At 27.1% G+C, this 18,770-nt stretch overlaps 1 protein-coding gene across 1 annotated transcript in view; it reads left to right on the plus strand.

The window, feature by feature from the left end:
- LOC107451606 (uncharacterized) overlaps positions 1–17,493 on the plus strand; it is a 69,399-nt gene extending 51,906 nt beyond the window's left edge. Inside the window, exons 29-40 of the mRNA XM_087150045.1 lie at positions 1,138–1,200; positions 2,783–2,875; positions 5,899–5,958; positions 7,093–7,193; positions 7,275–7,338; positions 8,533–8,696; positions 8,993–9,071; positions 10,258–10,312; positions 10,416–10,492; positions 11,840–11,942; positions 13,660–13,734; positions 17,231–17,493. Of these exons, the coding sequence (XP_087006171.1) occupies positions 1,138–1,200; positions 2,783–2,875; positions 5,899–5,958; positions 7,093–7,193; positions 7,275–7,338; positions 8,533–8,696; positions 8,993–9,071; positions 10,258–10,312; positions 10,416–10,492; positions 11,840–11,942; positions 13,660–13,734; positions 17,231–17,295 (999 nt within the window). The 3' untranslated portion in view covers positions 17,296–17,493. The remainder of the gene's footprint in view (positions 1–1,137; positions 1,201–2,782; positions 2,876–5,898; positions 5,959–7,092; positions 7,194–7,274; positions 7,339–8,532; positions 8,697–8,992; positions 9,072–10,257; positions 10,313–10,415; positions 10,493–11,839; positions 11,943–13,659; positions 13,735–17,230) is intronic.
- Positions 17,494–18,770: the final 1,277 nt, after the last annotated feature.

Raw genomic sequence — 18,770 nt, forward strand, 5'->3', positions numbered from 1 at the left:
CCCATAAAGCTTCCACAGAGCAGTAGAATGAGAAATTTTATTTCATTCATTTACTACATCTTCTGCATTAGTTACTATCATCACTATTTGATTTAACAACATAACGATGTCTTCATCAGTCAAATACTGGAAGCCAGGCTAACATGCATCATTTTGAAATAAATCTTCTAAATTTTCTTCATCAAGAATTTCGAAACCTTAGATTTCTTTTGCTTGTTCGAGAATACTGTTATCATATTTTTCTTGAACATCTGAAGAGGATTGTTCATCAAGCAGTATGATCTTTCTCCAAGATAGATAACGTAGACGATTTTACCTTTGACCATGTTGCTGATATTCCATATACTGCAATCCAATAACGAATATTGCTTCCAAAAATCTGGTAGTGTTATAACTTCATGAATCAAATTTTTTAAATCTTGAAAATTTTTCTCTTTATATTTTTTGTGTGACTCCGGAATGAGCACGGTTAATCCGCAAACCGGATAATCCGCACACGGATAATCGAGAGTGTAGTGTAGTTAGTTTTACCATATCTTGAAAAATTTTCAAGTAAACCGAAAAAAATTTCGCACAGAATTCTGAAATTCGCTTATCCAAAGATAATTCCATGCAAAAAATGAATTCTAAATAATTAAATCAATTTGTAACTTGTAAACAATTTGTTTGGTTATTATATGCAATGATTTCAAAAAAGTTTGGAAGTCTAGTTTAAATATTTAGGAAAGTGTAGACATTTTTTATTTAAAAAAAAATTGCCTTTTTTTGCTATAACTTTAAAAATATACAATAAAATTAAATAAATTTTTTATTGTATATGATTCTAATTGTCTTGTGATCTTTTGTGTCTTATTGATTTTGTAAGCTATGCGGAAATATTTATTTAACATATGTTCCATCTTTTCATATATGATACAAAAATGAATTATTCAGCTTAAATACATGCTAATTTTCCCCCAAAATTGGGATGAATGTTGTAGATAAATATATTTTTAAAGAAGAAGAAAAAAAAAAGAAGCAACAGATCCTTATCTGGAGAAGTTTTCAGATACTTACTTAAAATATCATTTACATCAAACTAATTTAATTGTGTATTTTAAACTGCAAACGTCAAATTATTTCTTCTGCATTTCACAGGATATAGCATTCCAAATTGCTCAAGAAATGAAGCCTGAAGATTTTAAGAAAATGAGCTCGGAGGTAATATCTGATGTTACCTTTTTCATTCATCTATCGCTTGGATATTCAATATTTTATTATAGCATATATTTATTGCTGTAAAAAATAAATATGCATCTCTTTCTATGCTATGATTTTATATCAGTTTTATTCATTTGTTTATCTGTAAATTAGGTTTTTTTTTAATTTGGGTGCAAAGCTTTAAAAAAATATAACAGAAATAAAAACAAAGCAAATAACAGAAATATAAACTTTTAGATGTGCAATGAATTCAGTTTTATGTCAATTATTAATAACCTTCCTTAGCGCTTGGTCATTATTAGTATCATTTATAAGTATCATTTCTCCTTTAAATTAATCTTCCCCTTTAAGATTTAAATCTTTTGAGAGCTTGAATAAATACATCTACATTTTGTAATTTATAATTATAATTTTGATACAGTTTTTTTTTTCTATGTTTATTGAAATAGCTTAAAGGTCAGTTATGAAATGTCTCATGCTATTTATGTTGTAATTTTAGATTAATATTTTGTTTAAAATTGTTTTGCACATTGGGTTTTGCAAGGGGCATAGGTTACGTGCTCCTATCGTAAATTTTAACTTTATTGTTCAAGTGTTTTTTGTTCTGAATTCTGACCTAACTTAAGTTTAAATTTTCTCTTTACTCCAAGCATAAAGCAGAATTAAATTAAATTCTGCAGTTAACAGAGAAAATAATTAAACAGTTTTAAAAATATCGAATTCATTTTAAATAAAAAATTCCTGTCTAAACTGAATAATTACATCATCCCTTTATTCTTGTTAATCTGAAATAAAAATTGAATTTTCACAATTATAATATGGGCTGTGATTCAAATCAAAAGTTCAAACCTGTTTATTGTAATCGATTGATTAAAAAAAAACTCGTGGTTTTTCAGCCATGGTTATATATATATATATATGTATATATATTAATCATGAACATTATGTATGTTAATGCAACAATTTTAAGCAAAGAAAAAAATTATTATAGCATAGTGATGGTTTTCTTGCTTTAATAAATATTTGAATAATTTTGAACGCAATTATTGGAATGAAGTTTTTGATTTATAATTTGAACTAAAGATAAAAAATATAGTTAATAATAAAGTCTTTTATTTGAAATTCTTTAAAACATTGGGAATTGTTTAAACTCGAGAGTTAGATTTGCTGTTGTATCATTATGTGGACATATAATGGTATTCCATAATCCTGCCAGATATTATGATGGAGTTGTTATTTTATATTTATCATAATATATATTAGCTTTAAATTTTTCATGATTTTAAAATTTTATTCCTGTATTTTGTCTAATTATACTAATCTTGTTTTTCCTAACTAATGTATTCTGTTACTGTGCATATTACTACATTCTGAATACTCTGATATTTTTTTTTTCTTTTTTGAAATAAAGTATGAACCCATACATAATTAAATTGAATCTGTTGGTTTAAATCACCTAGAATAATTTAATTATTTGTTTTGTTTGACATTAAAAATTTTGGTGAATTGTTTAATTCAAATTTGCATTACAAATCAAAATTATTGAATAATTATATTGTTTGAGACTCATTTTCCTTTTCAGGAAGCCTTAAACTGGTTGCAAACATCTCAGTCATCTGCTGGGGTTAAGTTTAGAAAATTCATAGAAAGACATGGACACAGGTGTTTACAAGAGGTTGCTCATCACTAATATAATTCATATTTACTCTAGCTGTTTTTATGTATCAGAAATGAAATTCAAAATTTATATAAGTGTGTACTTGCCTATTTTATTATACAATTAAAACTAAACTCAGTGGGGCGACAGCCCATTGAGGGCCAAGGCTTACTATGCCCATCTCAGTTTTCTTGATGTTGGGCTCTGGGGTGCAGGAGCAGAATTTGTGGTTAGGTGGTTAGTTGAACGCGAAACCCCCACTGTTTAGTTCCCAAGCATGCTTGGTACTCATTTATCAACCCACTGAAGGGATGATGGGCTGAGTCAACCTTGCCCGGCCGGAGGATCGAACCCTGGACCTGTGGTGCGGGAGTGCTACCACTCAGCCACTGGGCCTCTTATTATACAATTACCAATATTATTACATAAAAACTAATTTGAATGTTTGTGAAATGCTTTCTTTGTTCTCAGTTTTTATGATACTTGTTGCTTTGTTTTTTATCTCAGTTTTTAAATTTATTGTATGATAATTTTAATTATATATTTTTTTTTGGTTATTGTATAATTCGTGTCTTTTATGATATATAATTTAAAAGGTAAAACAGGGTGTCTATTTACTTGGAAAGGCTGTAAGATACCTGGAAAAATCAGATATATTTTAAATCCTAGAGGAAAGGTAAAAAAAAAAAATTCTGTTTGAAAATTTAAATCATAACAGAAAATGTACTTGTGGAAAATATTAGGTAGAAACAAGCATTGTCTGTACCATAATCATACTTGCCAACTCTTCCGGTTTTCCTGGACAATTTTATATTTAATGTATTGGCAGAATTTATCGAATCACATTTTATTCTTCATTAAATAAATACGGCTTAAAAGGATTTTGACTATCATTAAATTAGAATAATTTAACATATATATAATAGGCTTGCTAGCTCTCCGATAGTGTTTTTAATTGGGTAAATTTTTAAGAAGCACCAACATATATTCTCAATTTCATTCGCATCATCCTACCTCTAGAAAAAAACTATTTTGAAAATCATAAAAGTCATCAGGTATGCATGTCACTGGAATATTTTACTACAATTACTATTACAAGTTAACAATATCAATTATTTTTTTTTTACTTAAAGCTTTTATTAATTTAAATAAAGAATTGTGTCCTAGAAAATGCATAATGAATCTTATTTTATAATTTTTTTATTTATAAAATTTCATACATATGCATACTAGCTTAAAAAAAACCTTTTTAGTTCATGTTAAAAATGTTACTTTTAGTTAAGTCTTTATTAGATATGAATAATCAGCTATGCTTTGTCCTACCTGAACTTGACAGCATTGCAAAAGATAAAGAATGGTAGCGGTTCCCTTTTTAAATACCCTAAGTACAGCGAACTTGAATTATTAAAGAACTCTCTTTCCACGTCATTCTTTCAATCACAAATTGATAGATTCTGAAGGATCAACATTTTGAATGGAAATATTGGACATTTTAATGAAATTTCTGTTTTCTGGAATCTCTCTGCATTGATAAAATTTTATCATTAAACAAAGAAAGAAAGGATAAAAAAATGGAAAAAAGTGACTGGCTGTTTATTTAATTTCAGTCACCACCTTTTATTTCATTGATTCGCCACGTGACAAATGCTTATTTTTAGATTTTCCAAATATGACAGTTTCCATGACAATGGTCTGTCACCTCCTACAGTGCTGCCAAATTAAGCTTGAACAAAGTATGCAAACATTGCGATTTTCATATATCCTCTTAAATTCTATGCTGTTTTACCTTTTTAGTGAAAAAATATAAATGTTTTATAGTAAAAAAGGTAATAAGCTTATAAAGTAAAATAGAAAATATATATTTAAGATTTGTTAATAGTAACTTTCGTTAGAAGACAACTGCATTATAATATACCTAAATATTATAATATATGAAATATAAGTACTTATCTTGTTTGTTTTAATATAATTTTCATGAAACACGTCAATAATTTGACTTTGAAAATTTTGTGTTCTTGATGGAATTAACAAGTCAGGAAAATTTATGGCTGATAAGACCATAAAGGACACCCTGGTAAGACCACTCAGAATTGTGAAAAGAGAGAATAAGAGAAGTGAAAAGAGTTGTGAAAGAGTTTTTTTTTTTTAATATTTTATTAAAAAAGTCCCACAATAGCGGATATACCTTGAGATTTATGTACAGAAAAAATATTTAAGTGCTTTAATTTTAAATTGAGCAACTATGTGATCCCAGAAAACTTTTAAAAGCATTTCTCACAAAATAGAATTTTCAAGTCAGAGTGAAATGTATTTGAGACAAATCTTAACCTATTTAATTCATATTTACAATATTTACAGAAGTATTTAAGATTTTCTTATCTCACTTTTTTCGTATAAAAAACCTTAAAGGGAAATTCAGAATTTTATTTTTTACAAATTCTGACGTTTTTGAAAAACTTGATACAGTTGATCCCATTATGCAGTTTTTCGGGGGGGGGGGGGATTGCACCTTTTCCAAATTGAATTTTAACTATAGTGAAATGTATTTGAGACAAATCTTAACCTATTTAATTCATATTTACAATCTTTACAGAAGTATTTAAGATTTTCTTATCTCACTTTTTTCGTATAAAAAACCTTAAAGGGAAATTCAGAATTTTATTTTTTACAAATTATGACGTTTTTGAAAAACTTGGTACAGTTGAACCCATTATGCAGTTTTTCGGGGGGGGGGGATTACACCTTTTCCAAATTGAATTTTAACTATAGACGAACATTTTGTCTTATTTTATTCTTGATTGTGATGCATTTTCACCATAGGTTTTGTTATTAAATCAATCTTCTTAGTAATAATTCAGAGTTGTTTAAAACAGTTTTTAAGCATTCAAATTGTTATCAGAGATTGAAAAAGTAGCTAATAATTTTTAAAAATAACTTAATAGTTGCTTTTAAATTGTAAAAACTGAATTTTTAATTGTCTATAAAATTTATTTTTTACATTTCCTTTATTAAGATTATTTTTGTCACTTTGTTTATTTTAGTTTGATATGTATTCTCATCCATGGAGAGAAACTCCCGAATTGCTGGTTAAATTATTACAGGTAACAGCACTAAGTTTTCTTAGATCTGAAACATTTGTTTGCCATTATAACTTAGGAATAGCAAAGTACATTACAAATCCATTTATATAATCTAGCTATGATTGGAGCAAATTGTACATGATATTTTGAAAAAAAATTCCATAACTTTTAAATTTAATTCATCATAGGATATTATTATTTCATGTGAAAGTCAAATATATAGAATTTTTCAGTCATTTTTGAGTCCCTTACTGTTTTTACCTTTCTTAGGTAAGGTCAGTAAAGATTGGAAGGTACCCTAGGAAGTTTTTATTCTTTTGCTTTCTTGTTTTGTTCCAAATTATATGCATTAAAAATGGTTTATAATATTGTTTATTCTTCTCTTACTGTGTTAAAAGTTTTTTCTCTTAACTGCTGCCATAACTTTTTTTATTTTACTTATTTATATTTTGAATGTGGCACAGTATAGCTGCATCTAGCTCTTGTGCAGAGGTGTCCTGGTGAATTTTTGCTTTCTTCTTACTAACACTTCTTACTAGAAATTGTTTATAACTCTATCACTATTTCCTTGTCTATGCCTTTTATTCTCTCTAATAATTTCTCTCTTACGCACTTTTCGAGTTGTACAAAAGCGCAGGAAATCTCCTCTGGTGGCCTTCCTATTATCCCTAACTACATGGTTTAAGAGTTAGTAAACAAAGTTACGAAAGACAGCGGGAAGTTAAAATTATTTAACGCTTGTCGCCTACTTTTTTATGAACATCGGTACCCTTTCGTTCTTTACTTCCCCAGTGGCAAAAAGAGCCTCTCTTAAAACCTCGATGTCTTTTTTTCGAGCCCATGTGAAAAAGTTAAAAACATTTTCTTCCAAATGATCTAAAAGTGCAGCTGAAAACTGCTACGAACTATTTCTAGACCAAGAGAAATAATTGCCTCTACTGGTATAAGAAATGTTATGATTCTTCTAGTGTAGCTCAATATTAGTCACTAGTAACATATAAGTCATGTAAGTTTAAAAATTACATATTAACGGAATTTTTTTTCCGTGTATTTGTACAAGTAAGGTATGTAAGATTACCAGATCATATTAGATAGTATTAAAAAAAATCTTAATTTTTATTTTTAAAAATTTTATTTTGCTTATTGTGTTTGCAGACTCTGGCCGGAAGCGCAACTAAAATAGTCAAAGATAAAACATCTGATGATCTTGATAAAGTCTTTGCAGAGTTGAATGTTCCACTTGGACGTATTGCAAGGTATGCATTTTCATCTTTTACTGGTTGATTTAGAAAATTATATTTTCAGTAATTAATTGAATATTTTTAATTATTCAATAGGTTATTTTTGAAATTTATAGTACCTTATGCTAGAAAAGGTGTACAGTATAGAGAAGCTTCAAAGGTATGTATTTTACCAAGTAATTCATTTTCGGATTAATTTTTTCGTGTATTTTTCTCCAAAAATTTGAAATAAATATTTTTAATAAAGTTTTAATCGGCAAAATTGAATGATACCATAACCAAAAAATAACATTACAGCAGTTTGTGTTCCCTTTTTGGGTTTTAGGGCATTTAATGTATTCAATTTTCATACCCTGATTAATTTGTGTTTTACTTACTTTGTTTATTAAAAGGTAACACTAATTCTAAATTTCTGCCTTTTCCCTCTAAAAGAAATCCTTTTATATTCTAGAAAATAGGGTAAATAAAAATTACCTAATGGTTAGTTATTTTTATGATTCATGATTAATGTTTAGTTATTTTTATGAAGGTTAAACTGTAGTATAAACCTTCTTTGATGTATGTACATTTCTAAGCTGTTATTTCAGTCATAAAATAATTTAAAAAGCCTGGTGATTAAAATTTAACTTGGCTTAAAAATTCCGGAATGTCTATAAATTTACAAACATTTCACTTATATAGAAGATGTTTTTTATGATTTTAATGGATGATGATGTAGCAATGTGTAATTTTAAAATCGTTGCTAATGCATCGGTAAAACATCATAGGTAATGTGCAGAAAGAAAATTTATCTCTTTTTGCAAAAATATTGACATAGCAACATGCTAATTTTAAAATAGTTAGTAATGCAGTGGTAAAGCCTCATTGGTAATTTTCAGAAAGTGGACTTATATGTGTTTACATTCACAAAAAATATTGAATAAAACAAACAATGATTTTTAAAAAAAATTGTTTCGATTCAAAAAAAATATCTTAGTTATTTTTATTAATAGATTTAAACAGAGATCTTTATTTTTTATGTGTATATTTTTATTAATGAACCCCAAATATGATATCTTTACATTCACTAGTAAATCTTTCCTGACATTTTTATTAATGGGTTTCAAATGGTAGGACAACAATTAGGACTTTAGCAACAACTTTTTTTTGCAAGGAAAGCCTTTATTTTTATTATAAAATTCTATTTAGAGGTCTTGACTTTTTTTACTTAATCATAACAAAAATTCCCCACTTCTAAACCAACTTCTAAAAATTGTTCTTTAAAATAATCATTTTTATTAGTGAGAGGCAATTAATTTCTAATAAAACTTAACTATACTTTTCTAGTTTTTTAACTTTTATAATCTTGTTGCAGTCTCTGATGGTTAAATGCCAAGATAATTGGCGAATAGGATGGAGGAGATTAGCGCAAATGATGGCTGATGAAGGAAGGATACCCGATGAAGATCTCCTCTTCTTTATGACGCTGGATGATATTGACCAATTATTAAAAACACGATCACCCAGTGTAATATCCAAGTATGTCAAAAGATTGTTCCTGTTTAATATCATTTTTATCTATAACAGAAGCTGATCTTTTTAGGCCTATTTCAAAACTTCCTAGTTTTCTAAAAATGTGAATAAAATCTTGATTAATAGTGCCTGGGCCAGCTCGCTATTGCCAGGTCACCTATCGTATTTGGATAATCAGAATTTTCTTATAATAATAAATATATATATATCAATATTAATGAGTAATATCAGTTTTTCTACTTATTTATGTACTTAGTATAATCATTGCAATTTTTTTAATTTTAAAATGTTTACTTTTTTAGAGCTATTCAGAGGCGAAAAAGGTACCCCATCCTTAATGAGTACAGATTTCCTGAAATAATGAAGGGTTTCCCAGCACCTGTAAGTTACAAAAATTTTACCACAACTTTTTAATGAAGGAAAATATGACAATTTTTATTGAAATAACATCAGATTATAAAAGAAAAATTTGGACTCTTTTAGACCTTTAGAAAAAGTAAAAAATTACTTCTTTTCCTGCTAATCTAAAAACTATTTTTGGTAAAGAATTTAGATTGTCCTTTTTCCCCTTGGTTTTCAATGGCACTGTGACACTTTTTTCAATAATATATAAATAATCTATATTTCAATGTCTGTAAATGATATAGACTACAAAAATTTTTCAATTCGCTTAAAAAGTCCTTGAGACAAAGTGAAAGGGGCAAACAATTTTTAAAAAAACATTTAGGGAATCCAAATTTTCGACTGCTCTCTTGATATCATTTTTCAAGATTGCAGCTGCCCTCCATGTTATGAAGGTCAGGAATCTAAATTTTGAAGGAAAAAAATTTATTTTTTCAGTTCATTTTCGTGTCTTATTTTGCTACTTAAAATATGCTCTGCACTAAAAATTTGCATATTTAAGGTTAGTTCCTTAGATTATTAAGATTAAGTCAGTATGTGAAAAATAAGGAATCAAAATCTAATCAATCATTAGATCAAAATTTATTCAGGTTGTTTACTTTTTTTGCTCACTGTACATGATAAAAATGAAGAAATTATTAATAGATAAACGCTATTTAAATACTTGTAAAAATAAAATTGTCTAGAACTTCTCTTTACTTTTAGTTTTATAATTTTTTCATTTTATTTTATGATAAATATATTACATCTAATTATGTTTTTTAAATGTTAATCTTCAATTTACTTTTTAAATATTTTCTAACAAAAATATGAAAAAATATATTGTAGTATAAATTTACGTAGTTGATATTATACAATTTAATTTTCTTTTATAACTAGTAAATTTAAGAAAATTATTATAAGAAAGTGATTCTGGTAATTTAGCTTACGAAGCTTAGCTTTAGCTTACAACTCTGGAAAATTATATCTAAAACTTTCTCAGACATCCTGTGTTTGGCATAAAAAACTTTCAAAAAATATTTTTTTAGCATTTTCTAAGCACGAGAATTATAAATGTTTTGAATTTTTGGTTTTTACTTGAATAATTTAACTATCTTAGTAGTTTTCATTTAAATTAGTCATATGTTTTTTGGTTCTTCATCTTTAATGTTTTTATATTTTGCAGATAGATAAATCAGATATGGAAATTGTTGTTAACAGTGTCAATTTTTCAATGCAAGGTAAATTTTATTTAACATTAAATTTGAATTGCATTTTTAAATGAGAGTGTTCAAAAATAATTAAATAGCCTTTTTTTTTTGTTTATTTTTTACATGAATCTAGGTATACCAGTGAGTCAAGGAATTGCTAAGGGTTTTGTTCGAAAAGCTCTAACTTTGGAAGAAGCTTCTGATATTAAAGTAATTTTCTATAAATATTTATATTAATGTTTCATTATTTAAAATTTGGGTCTAAAAAGGCTAAATTTGTGTTTAAATTAATAAATTTTCATACTTATTTATTTGATAGTACTACAAGAAAAATTTAAAAGCATACATTCTCAATTTAACTTTACCTTTATAAAGGGTTACTATTAGTTTGGTAACTGAGTTCCCACCTTTTTAATTGAAATTTTAACATACGTTATTAGGCGGTTTTGGCATAATGATTTAGATCATTCGTAAGTGGATATTCTGTTTTTACACTCAAGTTAGTTTACAGAACCTTAAAATGGAACGCTAAGTTAAAGGGAAAAAATTAGCATTTTCGGCACCTCCTTTTTGCTTTTCAAGGTTCTATGGACACAAAAGCTGCTCTTGGCATTTGTCCTGTGTATAGAGAAGGTGCCATAGCAGAAAAAACTGCTCATATTTGGTACTCCAAGTTTAAAAATAAGAAATTTTGATCCTAAAAGGACTCATTTTAGCCATCCAGATGAGTGATGGAAAGTGATTAAACTAACTTTTGTATAAAAACAAGAAAAGGGCTACAAACAAGAAAGGAACTAGCAGAGAAAATAGCTCAGACTTAGCTGCCTACCCTATAAAAGCATGAAAGATATTTGATCTGCACAAAACGTAAATTTACTAAATCATAATGAATTAAAACCAGTCAGTACTACAAGACTACTCTGCATTAAGTATTTTATCACAAAGTGTATTTTGTGTTTTTTAAAATAAAACTTAATTGTAGTATTGTCTACCTAGTCCAGTCATCAGTAGACTTAATAATCCACACAGCCAATGATTAGCTGTTCAACAATTGAAATCTCTTTTGAGAAGCACGTTTTTTAAACTTAAATTATATATGTGGGTATATTGCTATTCACTTAATTAGGGTACTCAAATGCGGATATTATTCTTTCCCTCATCGGTACAATATTATTGAAATCAGTACCATGGCCCATGTATCGATACATTAATAAAAATTTTCCTAGAATTAGTACAATGGCAATTTTAATTTGATACACCAAGTAATGTAAAAGGGAAATTTCATGCCCAGTTATCAAGATTTTTATTTTTTGACATTCTCAGTTTGACATTTTTTCATGTTCTATGCAACTGGAACATCTTCTATATATTTATTTTGCCTAAATTCGGTTGCTAGGAAAATTTTTGTTTCAGCCTATGAAGAAAAGAAACTTCAAATTTTGAAGTTCTAGATGCTAAAAACCCTGATATTTTAAACCTATTGTATATTTCATTTTTATGTTTATTGTTTCTCTGTCAAGTTCAAATGTTTGTTTTTTCTTTTATTTTTTACTTCAGCCAGGAGAAATATTGATCACTTATAGCACAGATATTGGATGGAGTCCATATTTTCCTCACCTTGCTGGTGTGGTTACAGAATTAGGTGGACTTATTTCGCATGGTAAACACATCTTTTTGCAATTTAAAAACTGATTTATAAGGAAAATTTTATATTTACTTGATTTTATGCAAAAAGTCAAATTTCACTTTTTTGAATAGTATTAATTTAAATTTATTTGTGTTATATCGAATTTATAGCTATTTGTTAGTGCTATTAAAAAAAACTTAAATGTAATGACTAAAGCAAAAAAAAAAAAACATGAGAAAAGCATAAATGAAAGTGCAAAAACGGACATAGTATTTTGATTTTATAAACAAGAACCTTCCTCAGTGTCTAAATGTCAAAAGATACAGTAGAGAAGACTTTTCTATTGCATCATTTGGTGTTCAGATACTGAGGAAGATTCTTATTTATAGAACTGAAACTACCGTCATCATCATCATCCATGGCTCGCCAGCCCAGGGTGGACCTTGGCCTTCTCAAGAGGTTTTTTCCAGGCTAACCTTTTTCCTGCTAGTGTTTTCCAGTTTTTAGTTCTTAAGACCAAAAGGTCTTTTTCTAGGCCATATATCAGTCTCAAATTTGGTTTGCCTCTTTTTCCTGTGCCAACTGGCCTGGCATTGAAAACTCTTTTTGTGGTACAGTCTTTGTTCATTCTGATAACGTGCCCTGCCCTTTTTATTCTTTGTTGTTTAATGAAGTTGATAATGTGAGTTTCGTTATATGAGTGATAAGGCTCTAAATTTGTTCTTCTAAGCCACATACTATTTTTTTTCTTGAATTCCTCCAAACATACTTTCAAGGGATACCTTGTTGGGTACCCAACAAAGCCTCATGAACTGAAACTATAGTATGTCCATTTCTGTGCTTTTTTTTAAACCTCTATTAACGTTAGTTTTTCTTAAGTGTGCATAGTACAAAATATACCCTATCCTTTTTGGTAAGTTTACATTGTATGTAAATTGCATTGCATTGCATTGTTTTTAGTAAAACTTTGTTATGAATTAGTGTTGGACAAAATAATTTGCTGTATCAATGTATCTTCTATTTTATATTTGTAAGTATGTTCTAGGATACTAAATTTAATATTTGTTCAGGAATTGATATCTGTAAGGTAATTTTAGTTTCAATATTCAATAAAGACTATAAAATTCTTCAAACACAATTAAAATTCTTAGAATTTGTAAAAAGAAAAACTTTTATTATTTTCTAAAAAAAAAATTGCATTCACATAAAATGATACTTTCTTTCTGTATATAAAAATTATTTTGTTTATATGAAAGTGATTTATGTATATACCTTTGTCTCAATTTAAACATCGTTATGTGTAAAATAGAGTCAAGCTCTAAATTAAATGCTATGGAGAAGACCTGAATTTGTACTGTGGTTTTCTTTTAGGTTAAACTCTATATCTCAACATGTTCCACAATCTTTAAGTAGTATCCAGTACTCATTTACTGTTACTTCTCATTTTAAAATAATCTCTCTGATCAAATTCAAAAACCTTCTTTCAATCAATCTTTCAACTAGTCTTTCAAATCAGCACATTTTCTATCACAAGTAATCTGTAAATACATTCATTTTTGAATAAATCAAAATACATAAATCAAATAGCATTTAGTTTCTTTTTTTAAAAAATCTGTCTTATATGGATTTAATTTTATTTAACCAGATGAAATTTTATGGCTCGATGTATTGTTGTGGTATTCTGGTTATTAACTTAAACAACAATCAATGAAATGAAACAATCAAGTAATGTTTTATTTTTTTCAAATAGGTGCTGTTGTAAGTAGAGAATATGGAATACCTTGTATTGCTGGTTTACATGGAGCCACAAAACAGTTTCAAACAGGTAAGTTGTACAATCTGTTTGCTCGAAATGAATAATATTGTAGCAAATTATATTCATTCAAAATTTAATAATACAACTGTTTCATATTCTACTCTTCATTTTGATTGAACTATTTTTCTCCATACTGGAAGATAGCGTTCTCACTAACAGTTTTTATTTACTTATAAAAAATATTTTATGATTATTTAAGTAAGATATGTTTAAGCGGTCATATTTAATCCAATAGGAGGTTCACATAAACAAAACAAAAAAATGAATTTAAAAAAAATTTCTTCTTGTGCTACCCTTTTGACTGCTCTGTGACTAAAATGTCTTTTTTGCTTTAAAAATTTTTTGAAAAGAATGAGATCTCTTTTTTTTGGTTTGCCTATTACTCAGCCATGTGTCGAAAAAAAATAAATTTGCAAAAAATAAAGAGCTAATCTGGCTTATGATTCACAAACATTTGTAAATATAAATGCTAACAGACGGATCCACAATTCAAAAATTCACTTCTTGCCTTTCTCATTCATTTTTGTATTTATTTATAGCTTTTTGGTTCATAGCAAGAAAAAGGTGAAAGATTGCTTTTAACTCTTCATTGCTTAATTACATACATTTTTTGAACAACTTGAATTATTAAAAAGTGTTTTAAAAAATTTTCAAAGGAAAGGAAATTTTAACGAACTATCAAATAGCTATTACAAAAATTTGAACTATGTTATTTTTCAAAAGTTAATGATAAATTTCAAGATCTTCTAGCAATAAGAGGGGTTTTATAGTATTTTAACCAAAGATTAAAAGACTTCCTCTTTTATATGAAACATAGTTTAAAAAAGGGTTTGCAGTAATAGAGTTTCACTTTTTTTATTTATCATGAGTAACAAGCTAAATAAAACAAGAATACAATAACTGCTGAAAATCACATTTAGACATTTTTCCCCAATAATTAAATGTATTCTTAATTCTTAGTCATGTTTGTTACATATTTTCAAATTATTGCATGAAAAGTAAATAAATCAAGAAATGAATAGTTTTTAAGAGAAGTTTATCTTAAATATCTATTACATACAATAGAGTTTATCTTTAATCCTGTTTTGAATAAAGAAAAAGGTTTTGTGAATTTTTTTATTTTTTTTAATTATTTATTTATTTATTATTATTATTTTTTCTTTTGTTAAATTATGTAGAATTTGAGTGCTGTCTTAAATTTATTGTTTGAAGAAAGTATTAATTTTGAGTTTAACGTAAGGTTAAAGAAATAATTTAAAAGGTGATGTTTTAAAGTTTAAAATTAGATTTGTTTGTACTAAAAAATTCAATAATTATCCACTCAGGCTAATTAATCTATCACAAACCAAAACCCTATATTGCAATTGTATTTTTAAGTTATTTAAATATTTGTCTATTAATAACAATGCATTTTAGGCTAGTGTTAGGCTCTATGTGGATCATCTCCTTCTTGAAAAATAAATAAAAATATGTATACTAAAAAGTAAATAATACAATAAATGTTTAGATTAACATTTTCTTTAAACTGCAGTATAATAGATTCTGAAATGTTTAACAATTTTAAGTACCGTATATCCTAGTAAAATCCCTAAAATTTTACAAATATCAGGGTGTCGACTTCAGTAATGAATTCTTACTTTGATTGGTCATGAAATATCAATGCATTAAAAAAACTAAGATAGGGGTAAATTAGTTTTAAAATGGGAAATATTTCGAGGATGTTATGTACAATTAATTTTGCTATATCTCTTACTATTTCCTTTTCCTACTAAGATTTTTTTAAGCTATACTTTAAATTGTGTTTTGAAAAAATTAAGGTTAAGAAAAGTTAAGATCATTTGTTCAAGAGTATTTCAAAAAATATAACTCAATAAAAACTTTTAAAATATGCCATGAAGTTATACATTTAAAGATTCCAGAACATCATTTGTGTCAGATTCAATAACGTTATCAATATCATCATAAAAATCCTCTCTGCAATGGTTTCTAAATACCAGGCAATATATCTGCTGAGGTCCACAAAAAATAGTCTTTACTCTTATCCAAAGAATTCGAAATTCCCCTACCTTCGTACTTTTACCAGTGTTTCCCAAACTTATGACTTTTGTGTACCACTTTCTAAATTTTTCGTAACGCTGTGTACCACTAATAAAAAAATGAATGTATTTTTTTAAAAATATGTTTATTTTTTTCATTTTTTGGTACAAGCTTTGTTAATAAGTTATTTAACATTGTATGTGATATGTGGCATGATTAAGTTATTTATACGTAATTTAAAAACTACGAGATTACGAATTGTATTCACAATCTAAAAATTATGCACAGTGATTCGTATTCACGCGATTTAATTCAATTTCACAATTATTATTTTCGCGTTTTTTAAATCCAATATCGCGATACATATTCACGTGATTTTAATATTCAATATCGCGATTCTTGAGCAAGATAAAATATTTTTTGAATTTGTGATTTTAAAGGTGTGATATTCTGCATTAGTAGGTAATTTAATTATATATGTTGGTTCAAAAAATTATGTTAAGTATAAAACATGTATGGTATGTAAATCGATATAAATTTTTTAGGGTTTTTCACTTTCTTTGGGCCACAATTACCCTTGATATATAGTTAACAAGTAAAATTACTTCATATTTATTTCTTCTTATTGTGGCCCATGCTCTGTATTTTTTTTTTTTAATATAGTTGAATATTTTTTATATCTAAGTAATCTTTGATCTTGTTGCAATTAACATATTAACAAAATGTTCTAACACATTACTGTATGTATTATATAAGCAAATGATATTCTTTTTTAGAAAAAAAAAAACATCGACTTTTAAGAATAATAAAAAACAGAGATGATTGAAAGGCAACCGCGGCGGTTGATGAACGGAGCCTCCTAACTAATGAAAATTATATTAAAAAACTTTTAAGCATCATGTAAATAAAGTGTTCATAAGTAATAATCACTACTAAAAAATTACATTGTGCATAAACTAAAGTGAAATAGCCACTATCTACAGTTATAATCTAAATAAATAGTACTTAAATTTTGTTTCATTGAAGTTTAATTGTAACAATGTTAAAAAAAAAATTATACTGTGCATAAACTAAACTAAAATATCACTACCTATAATTATAATCTAAGTAAATAATATTTAAATTTTGCTTCATTGAATTCGAATCGTAACAACTTTAAAGAAAAAATATTTATCTGGTTTTTAAGATAACCTTTACATAAAAGTCACGATCATAAAATATTTTCTTTCAATTATTTATTAACTATCGAAAATATTTGATTTTTTTAGGCTTTTAAAGTTTTAAATTAAAAAATAGCTGTTGGGGTTTTAAAATATAATACTTTAAAAATTTTTTGAAGCTTAGGAAAATTATTTAGGGGACATGTGTCCCCCTGACCCATGTCCTATATAATAATGTTAATCCATATTTTTTGCATAAAATGGCCATTATTCATTTTTATCTTATTTTTCAAATTTTGCCTTTTTAGGAGACTATGTCATTTTGGATGGTAATCGAGGTATTTTACAAAAGATACAGCCGCCAGAAGAGTAGGCTTGATAATAATTTATAACAATATCATGACAACATTTTACCATCACTCACAGTGCAAGAACTGTTTCATTATGTGTACTAATTTAAATTGGAAATAATTTATTTCATCTGTTGCCTTTTGCATATAATTGTAAAATATGTGATATTTCCAGTTATATTTATTTTTTATTCAATAAATTATTTCAAAGTTTTCCATTATTTTTGCAGTTTATGACTTATATGCAGTGCATTTGAAAATTAATACTACAGGGTGGCCACCCACCTGAAAACCTGGAATTATCAGGGAATTTTTTTATACTGAAAAAATCAGGGAAATTTATATAAAAATCAGGGAATTTTTAAGAAAAGCTGGCATTTTTTCTTAATTTAAATTATTTTACCATCTGTTATATCCACTTTAATCAGATGCAAATTTATTATCAAACAGCTAAAATATCATCAACTTAGCAATACTTCATTAAAATTCTCTCCATTATTACCTCACTAAACTAGAATGCCGTATGAAACTCTCCCATGTTGCTAAATGAATGGAGAAATCTTTGACTTCTTTGGAGATTATGGGACTAAGCAGTTTAGGAAAGTCAAAAATTGTAGGGGAGGTGGAAGAAGGGGCTAGTATATTTGCTTCGGTTCATAAAAAGAGGGTTTTTATGTTTTTTATCTTCTAGTCTGTGGGCTAAATTTTCATTTAATGTTCAAGATTGTTCCGATGCTTTGGGATATTTTTTATTTCTTTTAACAAAATGTTTCGGTATTTTTAACTTTATAAAATTCTCCAAAAAATAATTTGTTATAATTTAATAATTGATTTTATCTTACACTTTTTTTCTGAAAGCTTTTGTACTTCTATCCAATGAATTATTTTTTCTCAGTAAAGCCAATCAATCACTCTTTTTCTTGAATCGCTAACAGCAAAATCGTTAAAAAATTTTATTTTATTTATTTGAGTGAAGCAACTCAGTTTTAAATTTTTGAGAAACAATTTAACTTCATTTAGAACATTTTAAATCAATCATTTCGCTTAGAGCCTAAAAAATTTATTTATTTAGAGAAAAGAAATTCAGAACATTATGTAGTTATTTATTTTTTGTTTACTTTTTATTTTATTTTTTATATAAATTTGGCACAACAAGCCATGATGACTCTCAGGGCAGTGTTTCCCAAAGTGTGGTAGGCGTACCCCCAGGGGTACGGAAACAGTTTAGTGGGGGTACGCGTTCTTATGCAAAATATCTTGCAGCAAATGAAGATTTCAAAAAATATATTTAAAAACAAAGCTAGCCATGAAAATTTACGTATTTTTCTATTGGCTATTTTTTACAGAGTTAACAGTTAATGATTAGTGGTGTCAACAGCCAGTTGTGATTTTTAACTTTGGTAAAAAATTTTATGGTAAAAAATACATTCCTTTTTTTTATTAGTGGTACACAGCGTTATGAAAAATTTAGAAAGGGTACACAAAAGTCATAAGTTTG

Source organism: Parasteatoda tepidariorum, chromosome 8 (genome assembly GCF_982258835.1).
Source record: "Parasteatoda tepidariorum strain Cologne lab strain chromosome 8, Ptep-v5.0, whole genome shotgun sequence".
Classification (NCBI taxonomy): Eukaryota; Metazoa; Arthropoda; class Arachnida; order Araneae; family Theridiidae; genus Parasteatoda; species Parasteatoda tepidariorum.